This window comes from Amphiura filiformis, chromosome 13, assembly GCF_039555335.1.
Source record: "Amphiura filiformis chromosome 13, Afil_fr2py, whole genome shotgun sequence".
Taxonomy (NCBI): domain Eukaryota; kingdom Metazoa; phylum Echinodermata; class Ophiuroidea; order Amphilepidida; family Amphiuridae; genus Amphiura; species Amphiura filiformis.
Window position 1 is genome coordinate 58,229,629 of NC_092640.1, and position 20,044 is coordinate 58,249,672.

The 20,044-nt window shown below is 37.7% G+C and overlaps 1 protein-coding gene across 1 annotated transcript in view; it reads left to right on the forward strand.

The window, feature by feature from the left end:
- The window catches only part of LOC140167788 (xanthine dehydrogenase/oxidase-like), a 46,521-nt gene that overhangs the window by 20,999 nt on the left and 5,478 nt on the right, over positions 1-20,044 (forward strand). The window contains exons 12-26 of the mRNA XM_072191081.1: positions 1,047-1,156; positions 1,655-1,842; positions 3,554-3,707; positions 3,907-3,993; positions 4,123-4,240; positions 4,452-4,503; positions 5,351-5,471; positions 6,037-6,156; positions 6,328-6,552; positions 6,810-6,940; positions 7,631-7,804; positions 8,718-8,904; positions 9,917-10,068; positions 10,744-10,825; positions 12,065-12,289. Coding sequence (XP_072047182.1) covers positions 1,047-1,156; positions 1,655-1,842; positions 3,554-3,707; positions 3,907-3,993; positions 4,123-4,240; positions 4,452-4,503; positions 5,351-5,471; positions 6,037-6,156; positions 6,328-6,552; positions 6,810-6,940; positions 7,631-7,804; positions 8,718-8,904; positions 9,917-10,068; positions 10,744-10,825; positions 12,065-12,289 — 2,126 coding nt within the window. The remainder of the gene's footprint in view (positions 1-1,046; positions 1,157-1,654; positions 1,843-3,553; positions 3,708-3,906; positions 3,994-4,122; positions 4,241-4,451; positions 4,504-5,350; positions 5,472-6,036; positions 6,157-6,327; positions 6,553-6,809; positions 6,941-7,630; positions 7,805-8,717; positions 8,905-9,916; positions 10,069-10,743; positions 10,826-12,064; positions 12,290-20,044) is intronic.

Sequence of the window (20,044 nt, forward strand, 5' to 3'; positions counted from 1 at the left end):
TCCCAGCGGCTGTTTAATACAACGGGTTCGTTACAGCAGCGTGCCAGATCAACACTCACTCGTTGTGCGCATAACGGTCCGTTTTGATAAAACAGTATATGCGAATCTTTGTTACTTTTGAAATGATCTCTTTTTTAAAAATTCAAATTGGTATAAGTTTGGATGGAAAATAAAGTCGTACCGTACTGAATGAGGTATCTAAATACGCAGAATAATAGTATCCATCAGATTGACATTTCATTTGGTAATTTAGGTTCGGTGTCTTTAAAATTGCTTTTGTTTTTAAGTGTTCGGATACTTTTCATGCCAAGTAATATCCCAGCAAACACAAAAACGTTTTAAAAACGTTTTCAATAAGTTATATTTTGGCTTTTGGTTTAGGTAAAAACGTTTTAATAACATTAAAATGTCGGGTTATATAAAGGTCATGAAAACGTTTTAAAACGTTTTATATGAAAACACACTACAACAATATTTTAAAAATGTTTTTAAAAATGTTATTGTAAACTATTTTCGCAAACATTTTTTGCCAAATATTTTGTCAACACTTAAATAACATTATGTTAAAATATTTGCACTCAGCAAACACAGAAATGTTCTTAAAATGTTATATTCAAAACGTTTTAATAACATTTAAATGTCGGGTTATATAAAGGTCATGAAAACGTTTTTAAAACGTTATTGCAAATATTTTGGGCAAACATTTTTCGCAAAATATTTTTTCAACCCCAAAATAACATTCGGTTTAGAATGTTTTGTATCACGTTTTCAAAAATGTTTTTGGAATGTTATTAAAACGTTTTTATACCCTTTATATAACCCGACATTTAAACGTTTTCTGTAAAACATTTTGTGTTTGTTGGGCAGCAGATTATCAAAAATGTTTTTAATGTTATGAAAACGTTTTATACCCTTTATATAACCCGACATTTAAACATTTTCTGACAACCTTTTATAACCTTTTGCGAATGATGTCGAAAACGTTTTGTGTTTGCTGGGATTCTATCTTTCTGGCACATCTTATATTCTATAATGAAAACACACAGGTAATACAAGCAAACTGCCAATGGACAGGGACTTTTACTCTCCGGAGTTTGGTGCAGCTGTTGGAAGCAACGAAATATTACGAAGCGTTCACATTCCGTTCACGCAAGAGGTAATTCACCCATCTGTCTACATTGAGACGAATAATAAGAAAATGTAAATGATAGAACTGATGAAAACAGTAATAATTCCTTGATATGACCGGTGCAATAACCATAATCGATCAATCGACAGAATGGGTCGAATATTATTATAGTTGGGTGCTATGAAGAATCCGCCACTCTTAAGTTATTTCCAATGTGAGCATGTGGCAATGCGGTTGTGGGCATTACTAAGTGCAGTTTACTTGGTAACTCTAAAGCCTAAAATTGTGTTTTTCCACAACACAGAGTGCTCAGAGAGAGGGATTAACAAATTTAGATCTTGTTTAAATCATGGTTTAACTTTATGAAATCACTTTAGTTGTACCCAATTAAAACAAAAATTCAAACACGTTATTTTACTCTGATATACGGATATACATGTACACCCTCAAGACCGGGATCAAGACCTAACGATTTTACGTGATCATCCGACAAAAGATATTCAGCTTGATCGTATCACATTACAGAATGAATTCATCAACGCCTACAAAATGACTCGTAGAAGACTTCATATGGACGATGCAATAGTAAACGCCGCGTTTAAGGTGACCCTTGAACCAGGAAGTGACGTCGTTAAGTGTGGTAATTTTGTCATCGGAGGTATCGGAACTGTTCCTATCTTTGCTACTGAAACTGTTAAAGAAATAGTTGGAAGGTATGTAAGATACTAGTACACAACATATAGTTGGGATAAAAACTCTTTTGTTCAATCAGGAAGCAGACGTTGTGCGATTCTGAGAAATGCGAAAGAGTTGGACAGAGGTGACCAAATTTTCAATTCGTTATACAAAAGGACATGTGTTTTCGAAGCGTACGGGTCCCGTTGATCGAGTGCGATGGTAAACAGAGCAATATAAGATAGACCTTTCAATCTGTTGCTTTTTGAATACATTATAATTCTGATTGATTTAACATTTAGTATCATAATGCATGACATTTGACAATTAGCCAATCAAATGAAAGAATGTACGGCCCAATGTTCAAAACCGTTTCTTAACGTCACAAAAAGAGGATGTTACACAAAAACAAAAAACTTGAAAAGGCCAGTGAATCCATAAATTGACAATAAAATGATACCGACTTTGATAACATAAGTTTTATGCAATGCCTTGAGTAGGAATTGTTTAACAATCTGTGACGAAGCTTATGAGTGAATAATCATCCAGTAGTTTCAAGCAGTTTTGGAATCAAATCAGATACTGGAACTTTTTGCAACTTTGCGACGTAGCGTTTAAAACCACCAAACTTCATCAGCCAACTGACCCGCTGGGCTGGTCACGTGATAGACTGCTAGAATGGACAGTTTCAAACAAAAGGCATTGAAGTCGTACCCGGGTACAAAACCGAAGGTTTAGTTGCGTTTTGTCGACGACACATTCGTCATACTCAACCGTAGCAAGCTTGACGGTTTCTTCGAACACATCAAACACTTCGACAACATAAAATTCACTCAAGAACCGTGTAAAGACAATACCCTTGCTTTTCTCGATTGTTTGATAAAGTGATGGTACCCAGGCTGACATCTAAGGTGTATAGGAAATCCGCACATAATAACCATTATTTTCAGTTCAGTTACCATCATCCACTCATGAACAAGTAAGGAGATTCGAACTCTCCAATATGCAGATACGATCAGTAGTGAGTCCGAACGAGTTTCTGAGGAACGGGACCACATCAAGACATCCCTTAATAACTGTGGTTATCTGGACTAGGCCTTTTCTCAAAGCAACCAAGAGTAAGGAGCCAAGGACCGAAGGTGCGAGTGGTCAAACCAACAGAGCCCCTGTTACTATACCATATATTTCGGAACTATGCCATATTCAGCCGAAGGATAAACGCTCAAACTTAGTGTACGGAGTTGTGTGTGATGACACCGATTGCCCAGCGGCTTATGTTGGAGAAACCAAACAGGCGTTAAAAAACCGTATTGGTCAATATAGGAGACCAAGCACCAACGAAGCGCAAAACTTACCTCCATTTAAAGGATACTGGACACTCGATTAAAAACGAGGAAGTCGGTATTCTAGATCAAGAGGAACAATGGCATCGGAGAGGCCAAAAAAATCCATTTGGGAGCGCATTGAGCAATCATCGCTGAACAAGAAAGGGTGACTCCGCTTTAACTTATCTTATGCATGGGACCGGGCCATCGGGACGATACCTAGTCGTCTATCACGTGACCAGCCCAGCGGGTCAGTTGCCTGATGAAGTCTGGTAGCTCCAGACGCAACGTCGCAAAGTTGCAAAAATTAAGTTCCAGTATTTGATTTAATTCCAACTCTATGTGACGAAGCTTGTTCTCTTGTATATGCACCATAATAGTTAAAAGATTGATGTCGTTCATTTATCATTTTATTGTAATACAGACGTTGGGACAAAGGTGTACAGGACACAGTTCTGACGTCAATTTCAGACGAAGTCAAAACTAGTACTTCAAATACTGAAGATGAATTACTTCGATACCAGCTGGATTTAGTCGAAGCAAGTTTTGTCAAATTCTTTTCAGTCGTGACGAAACAAGTATGTATGAATGCAATGTGAAAACGTAAGTTTCATGAACAACATACACAATTAAATTAGAACAATAATTTTGAAAGGAAAAATGCTAATATTTGTATGTATATATTAGTACTTCAGGACACTCAACTAAGCTAAAAATGTAAAACTTTTTAAGGGAAGACGTAACGAGTCATGACCAATGTTATTCTTTCTTTTAAAGATTACAAAATGTGAGGAAGTATCCCGAAGTGATAGCAATGTCTTCACAACCACTAGCACTACGCCTCGTGGTATATCTGTATATCAGGTACTGTTTCTTTGCCTTCCGAGCCCATTCAATACGTTAGAAGATAAAATTAAAATAGAGTTAACGTGTTTGTTCAATGCTGGCATAATTAACCATTCTATATTGAACGCAACTGATTTTCTTTTTCAGCCGGTGCCGGACGATCAACCTGATATCGACCCAATTGGTCGTCCCATAATCCACCGCTCTGCCTTGCAACAGACTTCCGGTGAAGCAGTTTACGTGGATGACCTGCCAACTGCTCGAGGTGACTCTAAAATCAATCAAATGAATTAATCAGCTAATTTTATTCATCAAACAATCCAATCAATTGCACAAGCTAGAACACATCTAATTTGTACCCAAAGAAGGAACATACATTTAATATTAGATAACATAACATTTATAACTTACAACATACAGTTATATTGTTTATATTTAAAATATGTTTATATATTTTGTTTCATTATTTCATATAGAAGAGCTATTTCTTGCTTTGGTGCTCCCAAAACGCGGACGAGCAAAAGTTCTGTAAGTTTCGTAGATATTTGAATAAGCATTGGTGTCGTTATTGCATGTATAACTTAGTGGCGTAGTCAGGCATGTCAGGTGCAGCTGAAAACGTCCTGGCTACGATACTGTGTGTTAGGATTATTGGCATGTCAATAAATGATTATAATAGATACCTAATAAATACCACCAATGCAACTTCCATTTATTAGCTATGGATTGTGGCGGTCGAATGGTGTTGCGGAAATTAGTAAACTTACATTAGCCTTACACTTGCACAACGTACAACACCAATAGCATGAATAGTGATCTAATGACTTACTGAGAAGAAATCTCGATCTAACTTTGATCTCGATCTAATCTCGATCTAACTAAATTATATACTCTTGGATTCGGAAAAACTTTAAAAAGCTGTACCGATATATTGACCGTATCCATTTACCCAGATAGTTATATCTCACATAAAGGACGGGCTCATGTACAGGCTACATGTGCATTCCTTGGCTTACCTTGTCGACTTCCTTGTCCAGTCATGTGGAGATCAGGAGAGTAAGTCAGTGTAACCATTGGCCAAGGAGGGCATTATCATGCAATACTTATGTTCTGTATTTGGCACTCTTCTGTACCGATGATTGTACTGTACTACACTGCAATGACTACCAGATTCCTAACGCTGCCGACCCCGGTGGTACACTGCAGCCCACCTACTTTGAGTAGTACTCTAGGGTAGCTGTGCAGTGTCCAGTACCGATGTCTGTACTGTATGTGATTCATGGCTATTCTAGAGTACCAATGAAGTAGCTGGGCAGCAATACCTCTGGAGTTGCCAGCATTAGGAATCTAGAAGTGTGTTCTCTGTTTTTGGTAGGTCCATAGACACAACAAAAGCAATGTCCATAGAGGGCGTGGTGGCGTTTGTTAATGCAGATGACGTAACGGGTGTGAATAAAACCCTGATGGAAGATGCTGAATTTCTTGTAACAGAACAGGTACAATAATAATAAATAAACTCAGCTCTAAAATTTGTTGGTATATGAACCAACGTTTCCGGTGAAGTGCTGCCATCTTGGAAAAAATGAATATATAATTATCATTATTATTGACAAATAGTAGATCATTACAATACACATAGAATATTATCACTATAAGATACTATTGAGGAAGTGTTTTTCTGGTGTCACTGATCACATATTGAGAACTCCTGGATTTGAAGGTCGTGATATAGAAGGAAGGATGCCAGGGATGAGACAAAAAGGGGGACTGACGAAAATAGGAATGCTTATAATGAACAGCGCGGCGCTTGTAGCTGAAGATAAAGGAGAAATGGCCTATATGGACTGACGCGGACCTGCCTAAAAGGCGGACTACTAAGCAAGCAAGCAGGCAAGCAAGCAAAAGAAAGCAAACATAATCTGATACATGGCTGCACCCAAGTTTTTATTTTAATCATAATTATAATATCACTTAGCATTCGTGTTCACTATTTAACCAATATCGGAATATGCTATATTTTATCTTGATACAACTGAAAGCGTTTTTATACCTTGCCCGTAGGTTTATTCGGTATGTCAGATAATTGGCGGTGTGGTGGCAACTGATCCGGACACAGCACAGAAAGCAGCCACACTTGTTGATGTAACATACGAAGACTTGCCTGTCATTACTACAATAGAGGTAAGAAGAACATTTTCGATTCCTGATGATTGTTTTGGAAGATCTTGGTTAAAAGATGGGCTAAACCCGGAACTAAACCACATTCTGTATAAAGATAACAATATCTTTCACATGCGTTATGTACCTAAATATTCGCCTGGAAACAATTCTTGCAATTGATTAAATTTGCAGGAAGCTATTGAACAGAATGCGTTTCATCAGCCATCACGTAGTCTTGAAAAAGGAGATTTAGAGAAAGGCTTCAAAGATTCTGCTCCTAATGTGATAGAAGGATCTGTCCGTGCATCTGGTCAGGAACATTTCTATATGGAACCTACCGCTTGTATCGCTATACCTTCATTGGAGGATGATAGCATGGAATTACAACTTGCTTGGCATGGACTTAGAGACGTACAGGTATAAGTGAAAGAAATCATATGTTTTACTGTTGACATCAATGTGACCATGTAGGACTTAATATGACATGCAAATAGAACACAGATCCCTGCTGGACACATGTCATGAACACAATGTCACACACACCCCACCCACACCCTACGCTCGACCAACAGGATTTTCTGCTGTATGTGAGTCATTGTTCAAGTTTATTCTAACTTAGCACTCGTTTATGAAAACAGTAGAGTAACGTGCAATTAATTTTCTTTCCGTTTTAGCATTCGGTTGCAAAAGCCCTTGGAGTTGACGCCAGCAAAATTCGATGCAAAACAAAACGTATTGGCGGTAGTTTTGGCGGCAAGCACGTTCGCTGTGGATATCTTGTGGTTTGTGCCATTGCAGCCAACAAGTAAGCTTAATCAAGCGGTTTTTTTGTCACGATTTTGTTAATTAATAATGAAATCACTTACATAACGTACTTAGAGAAGGAGTATAGGTGTCAGTATCATCTATAACAGCTTATAACTTGCTATGTAGAGTTCATTCATTCATTCATTTCATTTCATTCGGCTGCGAAGCAGGCGACTACAAAGTTTCTCCATGTACTACGATTTGAAGCCAAAGTGGTAATAGCATCTGGCAGTAAAAAGTTGTCAAAGTCCCCAACAGTTTTTGCACATAAGACAAGTAGGATGTTCTTTGCCTTCCAGGGTGTAGAGTAGAGTTACCTTCATAAAGTTACATTCGGTATGACATTCACAATGAATGTTCCTTTTTTCTTAAATAATGAACGTTTATCCTATATAATTCTAATGATATAGATGAGTTGACCTCAACGCAACAAAGGCAAGGGACCGGTACGTCTTTATGCTTGAGTGAACTCCATGCAACCACTACACTGTTCAAAAGTCTTATTGTGATGTGGCGTGAGTTTTAAACACGAACCCCTGAACAAAATATGATGCGCGCGCATACGGCCAGGCAAAAAACCAATAGAAAGTGTGATGATGCGTGCGCATACTGCCAGGCATTGACGTCAGAAGTCAACTCATCTATAGTACATGTATAAAGAAAACATAATAACCAATTATTTATTCAGAGTTGGTAAGCCGGTTCGGATGGTTTTGCCGCGAGACGTTGACATGGAAATCACTGGGAACCGTGAAGCATCAATGGCGACATATAAAGTTGGTTTTGCTAAGTCTGGACGAATCACGGTGGCTGATGTCACAGTGTATCACAACTGGGGATGCCTAGTGATATTCAGGCGATGGTACGATTATAATTGGTTTACTAGCTTATAGGCATATAGTATCACATGATGAAATGAAATCCTGGTTATTCTGTCCGCTGCAGTATAACATCCCAGCAAACACAAAAACGTTTTAAAAACGTTTTAAATAAGTTATATTTTGGCTTTTGGTTTAGGTAAAAACGTTTTAATAACATTAAAATGTCGGGTTATATGAAGGTCATGATAACGTTTTAAAACGTTTTGTATGAAAACACACTACAACAACATTTTTAAATGTTTTCATAAATGTTATTGTAAACTATTTTTGCAAACATTTTTGCCAAATATTGTGTCAATACTTAAATAACATTATGTCAAAATATTTGAAGCCGGCAAACACAGAAATGTTCTTAAAATGTTTTATTCAAAACCTTTTAATAACATTTAAATGTCGGGTTATATAAAGGTCATGGAAACGTTTTTAAAACGTTATTGAAAATATTTTGGGCAAACATTTTTCGCAAAATATTTTTTTTCAACCCCAAAATAACATTCTGTTTAGAATGTTTTGTATCAAGTTTTCAAGAATGTTTTTGGAATGTTATTAAAACGTTTGTATACACTTTATATAATCCGACATTTAAACGTTTTCTGTAAAACATTTTTGTTTGCTGAGCAGTAGATTATCAAAAATGTTTTTTAAGGTTATGAAAACGTTTTATACTCTTAATATACCCTTTATATAACCCGACATTTAAACGTTTTCTGACAACCTTTTATAACCTTTTGCGAATGATGTCGAAAACGTTTTGTGTTTGCTGGGATCCCACGTTGTTTACGTAGACAATACGGAGAAGATATTTACTTATGATATACTTCTAAATATAAGAGTTCAATAATTTAATATTTAACGTCCAACAAACGTTCTGAAACCGATTTTCTTACAGGTAAGTTGCAGCGTCCTATTTGGTATTGATGCCGTCTATGCGATGGACAATTTTCGTGCAACAGTGAAGAATTGTGCCACAAATCTTCCAGCTGCAAAGGCCATGAGAGCCTTTGGATATGTTCAATCACTCTTCATCATGGAGTCAATCATCACTCAAGTAGCACAAACATGTGGGCTTCCAGTGTTGCAGGTATGTAGGTTTTGAATGTATTGCATTGATGTGTAAAGCCCGGGGGGTGGGTACTCAAGTTTGGTTTTGGTAGGGACGTGCCGCTGAGATTTTGGAAGTAGACCTATAAATATACCAATTTTGCAAGAAATTTGGACCCATTGATATACCAAAAGTCCAATTTTTCGGCCGAATTTACCCAAAATTGTCTTAGTTTTTACAAATTTTCCCAAAATTTTGGGAAACTTGACAATTTTGGCTAGATTAAGGAAAAATTGGGTTGTTTTCCGAAAAAATTGCGAACATTTTGAAAAAGGACCCCTTCATATACCAAAAAAAAAAAAAAAAAAGGGGTCATTGATATACCAGAAGGCTGAAAATGCTACCCATGTTTGCGGCACGTCCCCGTATGGTCATTTGTACTGAGTACCCCCGGGGTGTAAAGAGTCGATGCCTATCTACAACGTACATGTATACAAGATTCCAACTTTATTTTATAGGTATAGTCAACACATTTTGGTATTCCGGTCCCGGATTCCGGTATCCTGCTTCAACTAAAATTGAACTCGCACGCGGTCACCTGCTCAATCCTATAATAGTTACTGCACAAAAAAATGCTGGCTATCTTCCTGGCTAGAGTTGGCCTGGCCAACATTTCTTCCTAATTTTCGATTTCGTAATAATTGTCCATCCCAAATATAGCCTTTGAAATTGCCCGGACTATAAAAATGAAACTTTTGCCCGGACTAAGTACCATCGGGACCCTAATGTTCGTATTTCTTAATCTTAATCTCATTTCCCACAAATCTTTTAGGAGGTTAACTAATATCAGTAGGCGATGGGGTAACATTTAGTACTAGCCCTAATATCACCCAATCTTGACGGCATTTAATGAATTCTTTTATACTTTTCAAAGTTAGTTTCAGCATGTTTTAAATGTTATCGTAACTGATCGTAAGTAACGACTTTCTTTGTCTTATAATGCCTGTTGTAGTCTACAAATGATTGAAATCGGTTATTTGAATGAATGCAGGTACGGGAAATCAACATTCATAAGGAAGCTGTTCCATCGACCTATTATGGTCTGCCTATCAATGATTACAACGTATTCCAACGATGCTGGACAGAATGCCTGGAGAAGAGTAACTACCATAACAGACGTAAACAGGTGGATACCCATAACAGGTTGGTTATTATATTAGTCGCATGGGTGATTAATCGATGAAAAGCAGACTTGAACCTAACAGGGACACTCTGAAGAAGATGATCACAGCTATAGAGGATATGCACCGTATCTTTTGGCGAAAGTCGAACAGCGTTGACCAAGAAATAATAAGGCACCTCGTCAGAAGCATGCGATGTCGCATTACAGCAGTTGTGAATAGTGATCGAGGACACATAAGTATTGAAGGATCATATTTCACATGACTGAGAGTAAAGGAATGAATTCACGAAATTGAAAACGAGCGTAAACAGGTTCAATAAAAGTTGTTCAATTTTGGGGCTACTGAAATCCAACCCTTTACCATTTAAATCCTTGTACTTTTTCTCAATGATTTGCGCAATACCCTTGTTTTTGTGTTTTATTTGTATCGTTTTTTAATCATCAGGCGGGGCCTTTTCAAGTGTAACGTTACCTTTTGGGGGCATTTTTGAGGGATGTGTTAGGGGCACTCAAAGTGACCGTTCGTGACGTGCGGCCACAAACTTTCATCGTCTTTCGGGGCAACATTGTATGCAAACTAGGGGTCTTTCGGGGGGATGCTAAAAATCCTAAAAACAGACGTGTCACCAATCCATAGAAATTGTGATAAAAATGTGAATAATGTAATTTTTATTTGATTTGTTTGTTTTCTCAAGTGAGAACCGATGGAACAAGCGTGGCCTGGCCATCGTGCCGCTCAAGTTTCAAGTAGGAGGATATCCACTATTTTTGTACCAAGTAAGACATTTACATTTTGCACAGACAAATCCGAGTTCTAGGCCCATATCTACCCAGAATTTAATTTCAACGTAGTTATTTCTTCCACTGCCTAGCCATAAAAATCATTTTTTTACCTTCATGTTTGTATGTTTGATTGTTTCTTTGTTTTTGAATTAAATGAGTTGGCCTATATATATAAGGAACTCATGGAACGTTTTTGAGAATGTGATTCGTCGTCCAACAAGATATGACAACATTTCGGCAATGTCACAAACAACGAGCTCTGCAACGAAGGTGATAGCCGGCTCGTGTTAGTCCGTCGATAAGGACCTCGAGCTTGATAATTTTTGACGGAATAGCGCGCCCGTTTACGATAATAAACTCCTCAACAAAAGTTTGGAAAGTTTTTTCAATCATCTGTATCTCAGATAATGTGTTCATTATATCGTGTTGCATATCAATAGATAGCTACATTATTTCCCTTTACAATGACACCACATTTGAAACAATCACTTTTTTCACGCCTGAGTACATCACATTTTGTGAATGTAGTGGGGTCTCAAAACAGAATGTACCAAATTGACAAATATTTTGTGCAGCAAGCTGCAATCCCATATCTTCACAATCTGGGACCTAATGTAATCCTCCAAGATGACAACGCTCGCCCCCACAGAGCCAGGGTAGTCAACGACTACATACAGAATATGGGAGTAGGCCATAGAGAGAATCCAATGGCCTGCCATCAGCCCAGACCTCAACCCAATGGAACACGTGTGAGACCAGCTCGGTCCTGATGTGCGTGCCAGACCGGGGTGCCAGAGTAGCCAATGCAACCACATTGAATGACCTGCGACGAATCCTGGTTGAAAAATGGAATGCCATTCCACAGCAACGTGTGACCAGGTTGGTGAGCAGCATGAGGAGGTGCCTGCGTATGGGTTTTCCACCCGCTATAGAGGTTTAGTGACTAGTGTTGTTTGAGCACAGAATAATGATCAATTTGGCACATCCTGTTTGAGACCCCACTACATTCACAAGACATGTACTCACTACTCAGCCGTGAAAAGGTGATTGTTTCAAAATGTGGTGTAATTGTAAAGGGAAATAACATAGATATCCATGCAACACGATATGAACATGTCACAAATAATCTGAGATAAAAATGCTCAAGTGAACAAACTTTCCAAACTTTTGTTGAGGAGTTTAGATTCAGTTGCCATAAAATTTCGCATAAATCAATGTAAATTCCTGATACAGGCAACAGCCATGGTCAACGCCTACCTTGACGGGTCGGTCCTTCTACACCATGGGGGCGTAGAGGTGGGACAAGGCATCCACACCAAGATGCTCCAAATAGCCAGTCGAGTGTTAGGGATACCTGTAGACAGAATCCACATAGCTGATAGTAATACAGACGTGATCAATAATCCCAGTGAGACAGGTGCCAGTAATAGTACCGACTTATGGGGAATGGCAGTAAAGGTAGGTTACATCTAAATTCAAGAGACACTATTAGAAATAGCAGACATTCGATCTGCTCAAATGCTACTGAGATGCCAGATGTGACAACTGGACGATTTAAAGTCCAGGTACATGAATCTCGATTTGTTTGTTTTTTATGTGATTTTATATATTTATGATGAGCATTAGCAAAAATGAAACACTGTTGATAGATAAAGTGTTCATGTATATGGACACTTATCGATAGGCTATCGTCTCCATGCAATGATCGCCTTAACATGGGCAATTCCATTATTTTTTCATAAAACGCAGCCTTCGGCAGATGCATGTAGAGTATTGTGATGTGCTCTGAGTAATTTAATTTGATCATTTAACTTTTACAAGTTAAAACTATTTCATGTGAGATATGAAAAGGGGGAAAATCCCGTCAAGTAATCATGTAAGAGTTTGTGTGTTATGACAAACACCCATTAGTTGCAATACTCAATTCAGTCTGAGTGTATAAATAATCTTGGGAAATCTCCACTTTACCAGAATGTTCAGTGCATTGCACAAGATGAGAAATCCCTGAGTTATTATTAGATTTTGGGTTTTTTGAGTATAAAAGGTGAAAGCAATAGTTTGCTCTGGACAGATATTATGAAGCCCGGGGTTATGAAGAGAGTTGTTGAAGGATTTCTATGTGTTGGTAGCATGTGTGCCTCCTGTCAGAGGTACCTGAGAATTAGTAAGTCCGCATAGCCAATTTCGTGCTATTAAACTAGCGAAAACGAAGGAGATTTTGAGTACACGACAGTGCTCCCCGGGAGTGCTCCTCCTCCCCAAGGGATAAATATTCTTCTATAGACTTGCTGACGTCTTGTTAATAAAACAACACATATGTCAATAAAATGTTATTTTTATATTTTTTTAAACCCTCCTAAACCACCCCTCTCGTTTCGAATGCATTCGCCGGGTTCAATAGCCACACCCACCTCATTAATATTCAAATATGCTAATTATCCATGCCCATCTCATGAATATGCAAACCGGAAGTGACCTTTGATCTCTGACCCGGAAGTGACCTTTGACCCGTGATAACCTTTGACCTAACCGGATGTGACCTTTGACCCGACGTGACCTTTAACGTCATGAATACTAATGAGATGTCCCAAAAGTAGGGTTGGGCAAATCTGAACTTTTTTTACAAAACTAATTTAAAACAAGTTGTTTCTATGGCCAAATTTAGCGTAGAATACAAATCCGTCAAAATTTTTGACCTCTGATAACGTTTGACCCCTGTACTATTCAAAAATTCAAAATGGCTGCCGAAATAGCATCTTTTTTGCGTGTTTGTGGCATATTTTAATAGATACATAGCTTCAATATGTCTTTTTATATGTTTTGGGGGTTGAGGAACACAAATATGACACTTTTGAGATGATTATCTGTACCCTGTACAAGTTTAGTTGCCAAAAAATTCAAATTGGCCGCCAAAATTACGTCAGTTTGCTTGTAATAGCATATTTTAATAGACACATGGCTTCAAATAAGTCTTTTTGATGTTTTTGGATTTGGGAGCCCAACTTTGACACTTATAAAATAATTTGGAGTAACCTGTACGAGTTATCAGTCGCCAGAATTCAAAATGGCCACCAAAATGACGTCATTTTGCTTGTAATAGAATATTTTGACAGATACACGGTTACAAGTATGTTTATGTTTTGATGTAGAGGAATACACAATAGATACTTTTAACATAATTAGCAGTACCATATACAAATTATGTGTCGTCAGCATTGAATATCATCCAATTTTGTTGAGGAAAACTGCTGAAATCTAAGGTGTTATTGCATTTGTAATTTCTAGTAACTGTGAGCGACCTGCATTTTGTATTACACTAGGATATTTTTCAACAAAGCATCAATATCTGCTGACAAGGTTGATTCTAGTGTCACAGCATTTTGAATGGACTGTCTCAGTTCTTCGCACGAAAAATTCACCACTTGCTACAATGCGAACGTCCAATTTAGCAAATGCTACTTCACATCCCAGATTTTTCAGAGGAACGAATTCCATCTTAGCTTCATCAATTTCTACAGCTTTGAAAGAATGCTATTTCAGATAACTGTCTCTCCAACATATCAATCACCTCATTAAGTACTGCTCCATAAAGTCTGCTTGACTGGCCATCAACTTTTGTTCAAAAAATGAACGTACCCCATTCTGTCCACTGTTGCCAACATGGCATCTATTTCCAGGAGATCCATCAGTGGGAAAATGAAAGCATCATCCAGTTGAGAATAGATTTCGGAACAACACAGGAAGCAACCGTTCTGTATGTACGTGGACACTGCCAAAACTAACTCATTTTCAGTTGATATCAACGAAAGCATAAAAGATGTCTATGATATAAACGGCTGACGACACAAGAACTCCTTTGCAATTTCAGCAATTCTACCAATCTATTTGCAGTGAACCCTTTGAAACCAGTATGGTCGATACCTCGTGTCTCCATGAAGTGTATTCATTGTAGAGGAATATGCAGTCAGCTGCATGACTTGGAGATAGTAGCTTCGAAATCGCAATAAGGGTCAATGTATAGACAATAGATGTGGATTCTGAACTACCAATTTTCTGTTCAATATTTATGAAGACTTCATCAGATGCATGATCTGTGCATTGTAGCAAGTGGTGCATCCACGTCAGTCATGTCAGTTCAAACCCATTCTCGTAAAAACATAGTCACAACGAATCGGCTGATGGTGGTGGACCAGTCGTTCACTTACCAATGCTGATAAATGCCGAAAATGGAAATGGGCAAGAAGTTATGACAGTTTTTAAGATGTTAAGGAGACAGTGTCCAATTACCTGCAGACAGTTAAAATATCAAAGCGACTAACTCTAGCAGAACTGAAAAGGAAGAAACTTTCTAGAACCATGAAACTTCTAGATGCATGTAAGAGCCATCAAGGCCCTGTGACACAGGATTCTATCAATATCATTGCACACTTAACTGAAAAAAGTACTACTAAGCAAATTTGGCTACCTCACGGGTTATAGTAACCCCAGATATTCCCCACATGCGACAAATGAAAGTCAACAATAGATTCAAGATGGTGACATTTCTGTGCAAAGAACTGAGATAATCCATTCAAAATGCTATGAAACCAGAATTAAACTTGTCAGCATATATTGATGCTTTGTTGAAAAATATCCTAGTGTAAAATACAGAATGCAGGTCGCTCACAGTTCCTAAAAATTACAAATGCAATGACATACTACGTAAATACATGTAAACTATAATCCAGCAGTTTTCTTCAAGTGGATGATATTCGATGCTAGCGACTCACAATCCATATATGGTACTGCTAATTAAGATTAATTAAGTTAGTCGCTAATTTGTGTTCCCCAACATCAAAACATAGATAAAGACATTATTTGTAGCCATGTTTCTGTGAAAATATGCTATTTACAAACAAATGACATCATTTTGGCGGCCATTTTGAATTTCTGGCAACTGATAACTCGTACAGGTTACTCCAAATCTTGTTATAAGTGTCAAAGTTGTGATCCCAAATCCAAAAACATATAAAAAGACTTATTTGAAGCCATGTATCTATTAAGGCCAGAGTAATGGAAGACACATTCGTCCACGCCCGAATTTGAGATTTCTTGATATTTGTCAACACTAAGATGTATTCTTTCACTTGAAACTGATAAAATACAACTTTTTAATATTTACACGTATTTTTGCTTGATTTATTTCACTCTTTTCAACTCTAATAAGTCACATGGCTCAAGACAGCTTAGTAAATTGGCGGGAAATAATGAGTCAGAAATGCGCGAATGCGAAATATTGTGATTACACGCGCGATTCGCGTCGCGTGACGCGCCGCAACTCTGCGCGTATGTCCAACGCAGTCAAGGCGCATTCGGTATGTTGTTAACGCCGGCAAATGCGGTGTAAACAAAACAAAAATTTGCAGTCAAAACGCCACTTAGATTTTTTAATTATTTTGAATTTTGGCGCACTAAAAGTACACATTATAAATTCATTGGTGCAAAAAGATGCATATTTAGACCATGCACCAGATACAGCCTTTACAAGCGTGAAACTCTTGCCGTTTTAAAATATAAGGACATTTTGTGCATAATTTTGACATTTTTTACTAAAACGTCGATTTCTCATAGTTCACTTTTGACAATATTACACAATTTTTGTGACAAGATAACACGAAAAATATGCAAGCAAAAGGTAAACTTTTTGCACTATCGTTTAGAGTACCTCAAAGTCTAGGGAAGGTTTTCTCATTTTTTCAAAATATTTGTTTTAAACAAAAATATACACCATTATGTGCAATTTTTAGCTTAATCGAGTGACAAAATTGCTTTTTTCACATGTTTTTTTCAATATTTCGAAAAAAGAGACGAATTTCAAAATAATAAAAAAACCTTCCCTAAGTTCATGTCTCTTCTTCATGAAAAGTTAACTGAAATTTTTTTTTCTCCGAACGGATTTTTTTAAAAGTTGTCACAAAAAATTTGGGGTAAAAAAGTGATTTTTTGTGATTTTTAAAAACTCGAGATTTTTTAACAAATCTGACGTCACCATGGGATTCCTTGACTCATTTCCTTTCCAAAAATGTATAGTTTTATATACTTTGGACAGACAATTCAAAAATAATGATGCTCGAAAAGGTCCATGTTCTCTCCCATTACTCTGCCCTTAAAATATGCTATTACAAGCAAAATGACGTCATTTTGGCGGCCATTTTGAATTTTTTGGTAACTGGACTTGTACAAGGTACAGATAATCATCTCAAAGTGTCAAATTTGTATTCCTCAACCCCCAAAACATACAAAAAGACATACCGAAGCTCTTTATCTATTAAAATATGCCACAAACAAGCAAAAAGATGTTATTTTGGCAGCCATTTTGAATTTTTGAACAGTACAGGGGTCAAACGTCATCGGAGGTCAAAAATTTTGGTAGATTCGTGTTCTACGGCAAATTTGGCCATAGAAACAACTTGTTTCAAAAAAATTATGATGATTCGCCCAACCCTACCAAAAGGCCATTATACTACTAAGGAGAAAGTGGGTGATTGTTGGAAGCAACTTCATTCTTGGAGTTGTCATCTGTGCAAGAATTTTATGTGCAATGATTTTATACGCAAGGATAAACAAATTCAAGTCAACGTTGGACTTCGCTGCACAGATAACAGATATTGTCGCAGGACAAGTGAACAAGGATCATCATTCGCCCAGAACATGTGCAATAGAACTTTATAAGCAACAAGAACACTGCCGTTTAAGTATACTTGTGATTATTAATGTGATAATCTTACTATAAATAGGGGAATGTTGTATGTGTGTATGTATCTATGTGGTTTATGTAAAAGGCTCCGTCAGTTTCGATCCACATGTCGCCAAATTCATACGGGAGATCGAGGAATATACGGGAAATTGCCTCGACTTTATTTGGTTGAAATCGGTCAAGAATTGACTGCAAAAACAGTGAAAATATGGGTAAAACGGGGTTTTTGTTATGAAAATCAGTTACCAGCCTGCGAGTCACTGCAGCTGGCAGGCAGCGCGTCGGCGCGCGAGCGTAATGCGCACTACGCCAATGCGCGCGTAAACGGCGCAGAGCCACACGACTTGCGAGCCAGAGACCAGTGGACATGATAATACAGAAAGAAGGAAAAATAAATAAAAATTAAAGGACAAAAAGGTACATGGAAGGGTCACGGGATTATGATAAAGATGAACACGTCCGCATACACGCTATGAGAGGACGTATACGGAAAAAATATGTGTGTTGTATAAACAAAATGAAGCGGTAGACCTACTATAAAGAAAAATGAAATTAAAATGACAAAAGAGGTACGAGTAATTAGGCCAACGGGTTAAATTAACTAAATGAAACGGGAACGAAACAAAGAAGGAAAGAAACTAATCAGGAAATGTAAGAAAAAAAGAAGCTATAATAATGATAACAGAATTAAATAAAAAACATGGAAACGGGAAATCACAAGCAGCAAATAAAAAATGAAGCTAAAAGGAAATGTAACAAATAACAGATTTAGAAAAAAATGGGAACGGGTTTAAATAAATAAATAACATGGAAACGGAAAATCAAAATGTATATTTTCGATGATTCTACCTGTTCAGTAATTCTTCCTGTTATAGTGAACGCTCCTATTTACTCATCTAGCGGGGACCCGCGCGAAGCGCGGGTATCCCGCTAGTCTTACTATAAATAGGGGAATGTTGTATGTATGTATGTATGTATCTATGTGGTTTATGTAAAAGGCTCCGTCAGTTTCGATCCAAATGTCGCCAAATTCATACGGGAGATCGAGGAATATACGGGAAATTGCCTCGACTTTATTTGGTTGAAATCGGTCAAGAATTGGCTGCAAAAACAGTGAAAATATGGGTAAAAACGGGGTTTTTGTTATGAAAATCAGTTGTCAGTCTGCGCGTCAATGCAGCTGGCAGGCGGCGCGCCGGCGTGCGAGCGTAATGCGCACTACGCCAATGCTCGCGTAAACGGCGCAGAGCCACGCGACTTGCGAGCCAGAGTCCAGTGGACATGATAATACAGAAAGAAGGAAAAATAAATAAAAAATAAAGGGTAAAAAGGTACATGAACGGGTCACGGGATTATGATAACGATGAACACGTCCGCATACACGCTATGAGAGGACGTATACGGGAAATGTGTGTTGTATAAACAAAATGAAGCGGTAGACCTACTATAAAGAAAAATGAAATTAACATGACAAAAGAGGTACGAGTAATAGGCCAACGGGTTAAAGTAACTAGATGAAACGGGAACGAAACAAAGAAGGAAAGAAACTAATCGGGAAATGTAAGAAAAAAAAGAAGCAAATAAATTAGAATGTAACAAATAACAGATTTAGAAAAAAATGGGAACGGGCTTAAATAAATAAATAACATGGAAACGGAAAATCACAAGCTAGGCAGCAAATTTTTTTTTTAAATGGGAACAAAATAGCCCTATGTACGTCGTAGAAGAAACTGAAAAGAAAGGAAAAAAGGAAATGTAAGAAGAGACAGATTTATAATATAAATAAAATGTATCTTTTCGATGATTCTACCTGTTCAGTAATTCTTCCTGTTATAGTGAACGCTCCCATTTACTCATCTAGCGGGGACCCGCGCGTAGCGCGGTGTCCCGCTAGTCTTACTATAAATAGGGAAATGTTGTATCTATCTATCTATCTATCTATCTATCTATGTATCTATGTATCATGGAAAGGCTCCGTCAGTTTCGATCCAAATGTCGCCAAATTCATACGGGAGATCGATGAATATACGGGAACGTGTTTAAACTTTATTTGGTTGAAAACGGTCAAGAATTGGCCTCAAAATCAGTGAAAATGTGGTACGTTGCTATGCTGGGTAAACAAAAAAGGGATTCAGTTGTCAAGCTAGCCCGTGCGCGTCGTACGGGCGTATCTAATACCAAGCCGCTCGCGTAGCGCAGCGATAGCGCGCGGGTAACGCAGCACTACGCCATGTCGCGTAAACGACGCAGAGTCGCGCAATGAATGATAATACGGGTGAACGACCGAGGCGTACCGGTAATAAATACGGGGAAAAGATGTGTGTTAAAAAGTACAAACAACATGAAGAGGTAGGCCTACTGTAATTAAAAAAGAAAACAAAATGAGGACAAACAGGTAGGCTACGAGTATGTGGGTTAGCCTATAGTTAGTCACAGTAAGAAAATGAAAACGGGAATAAAATAGGCTAAAGAAGGAA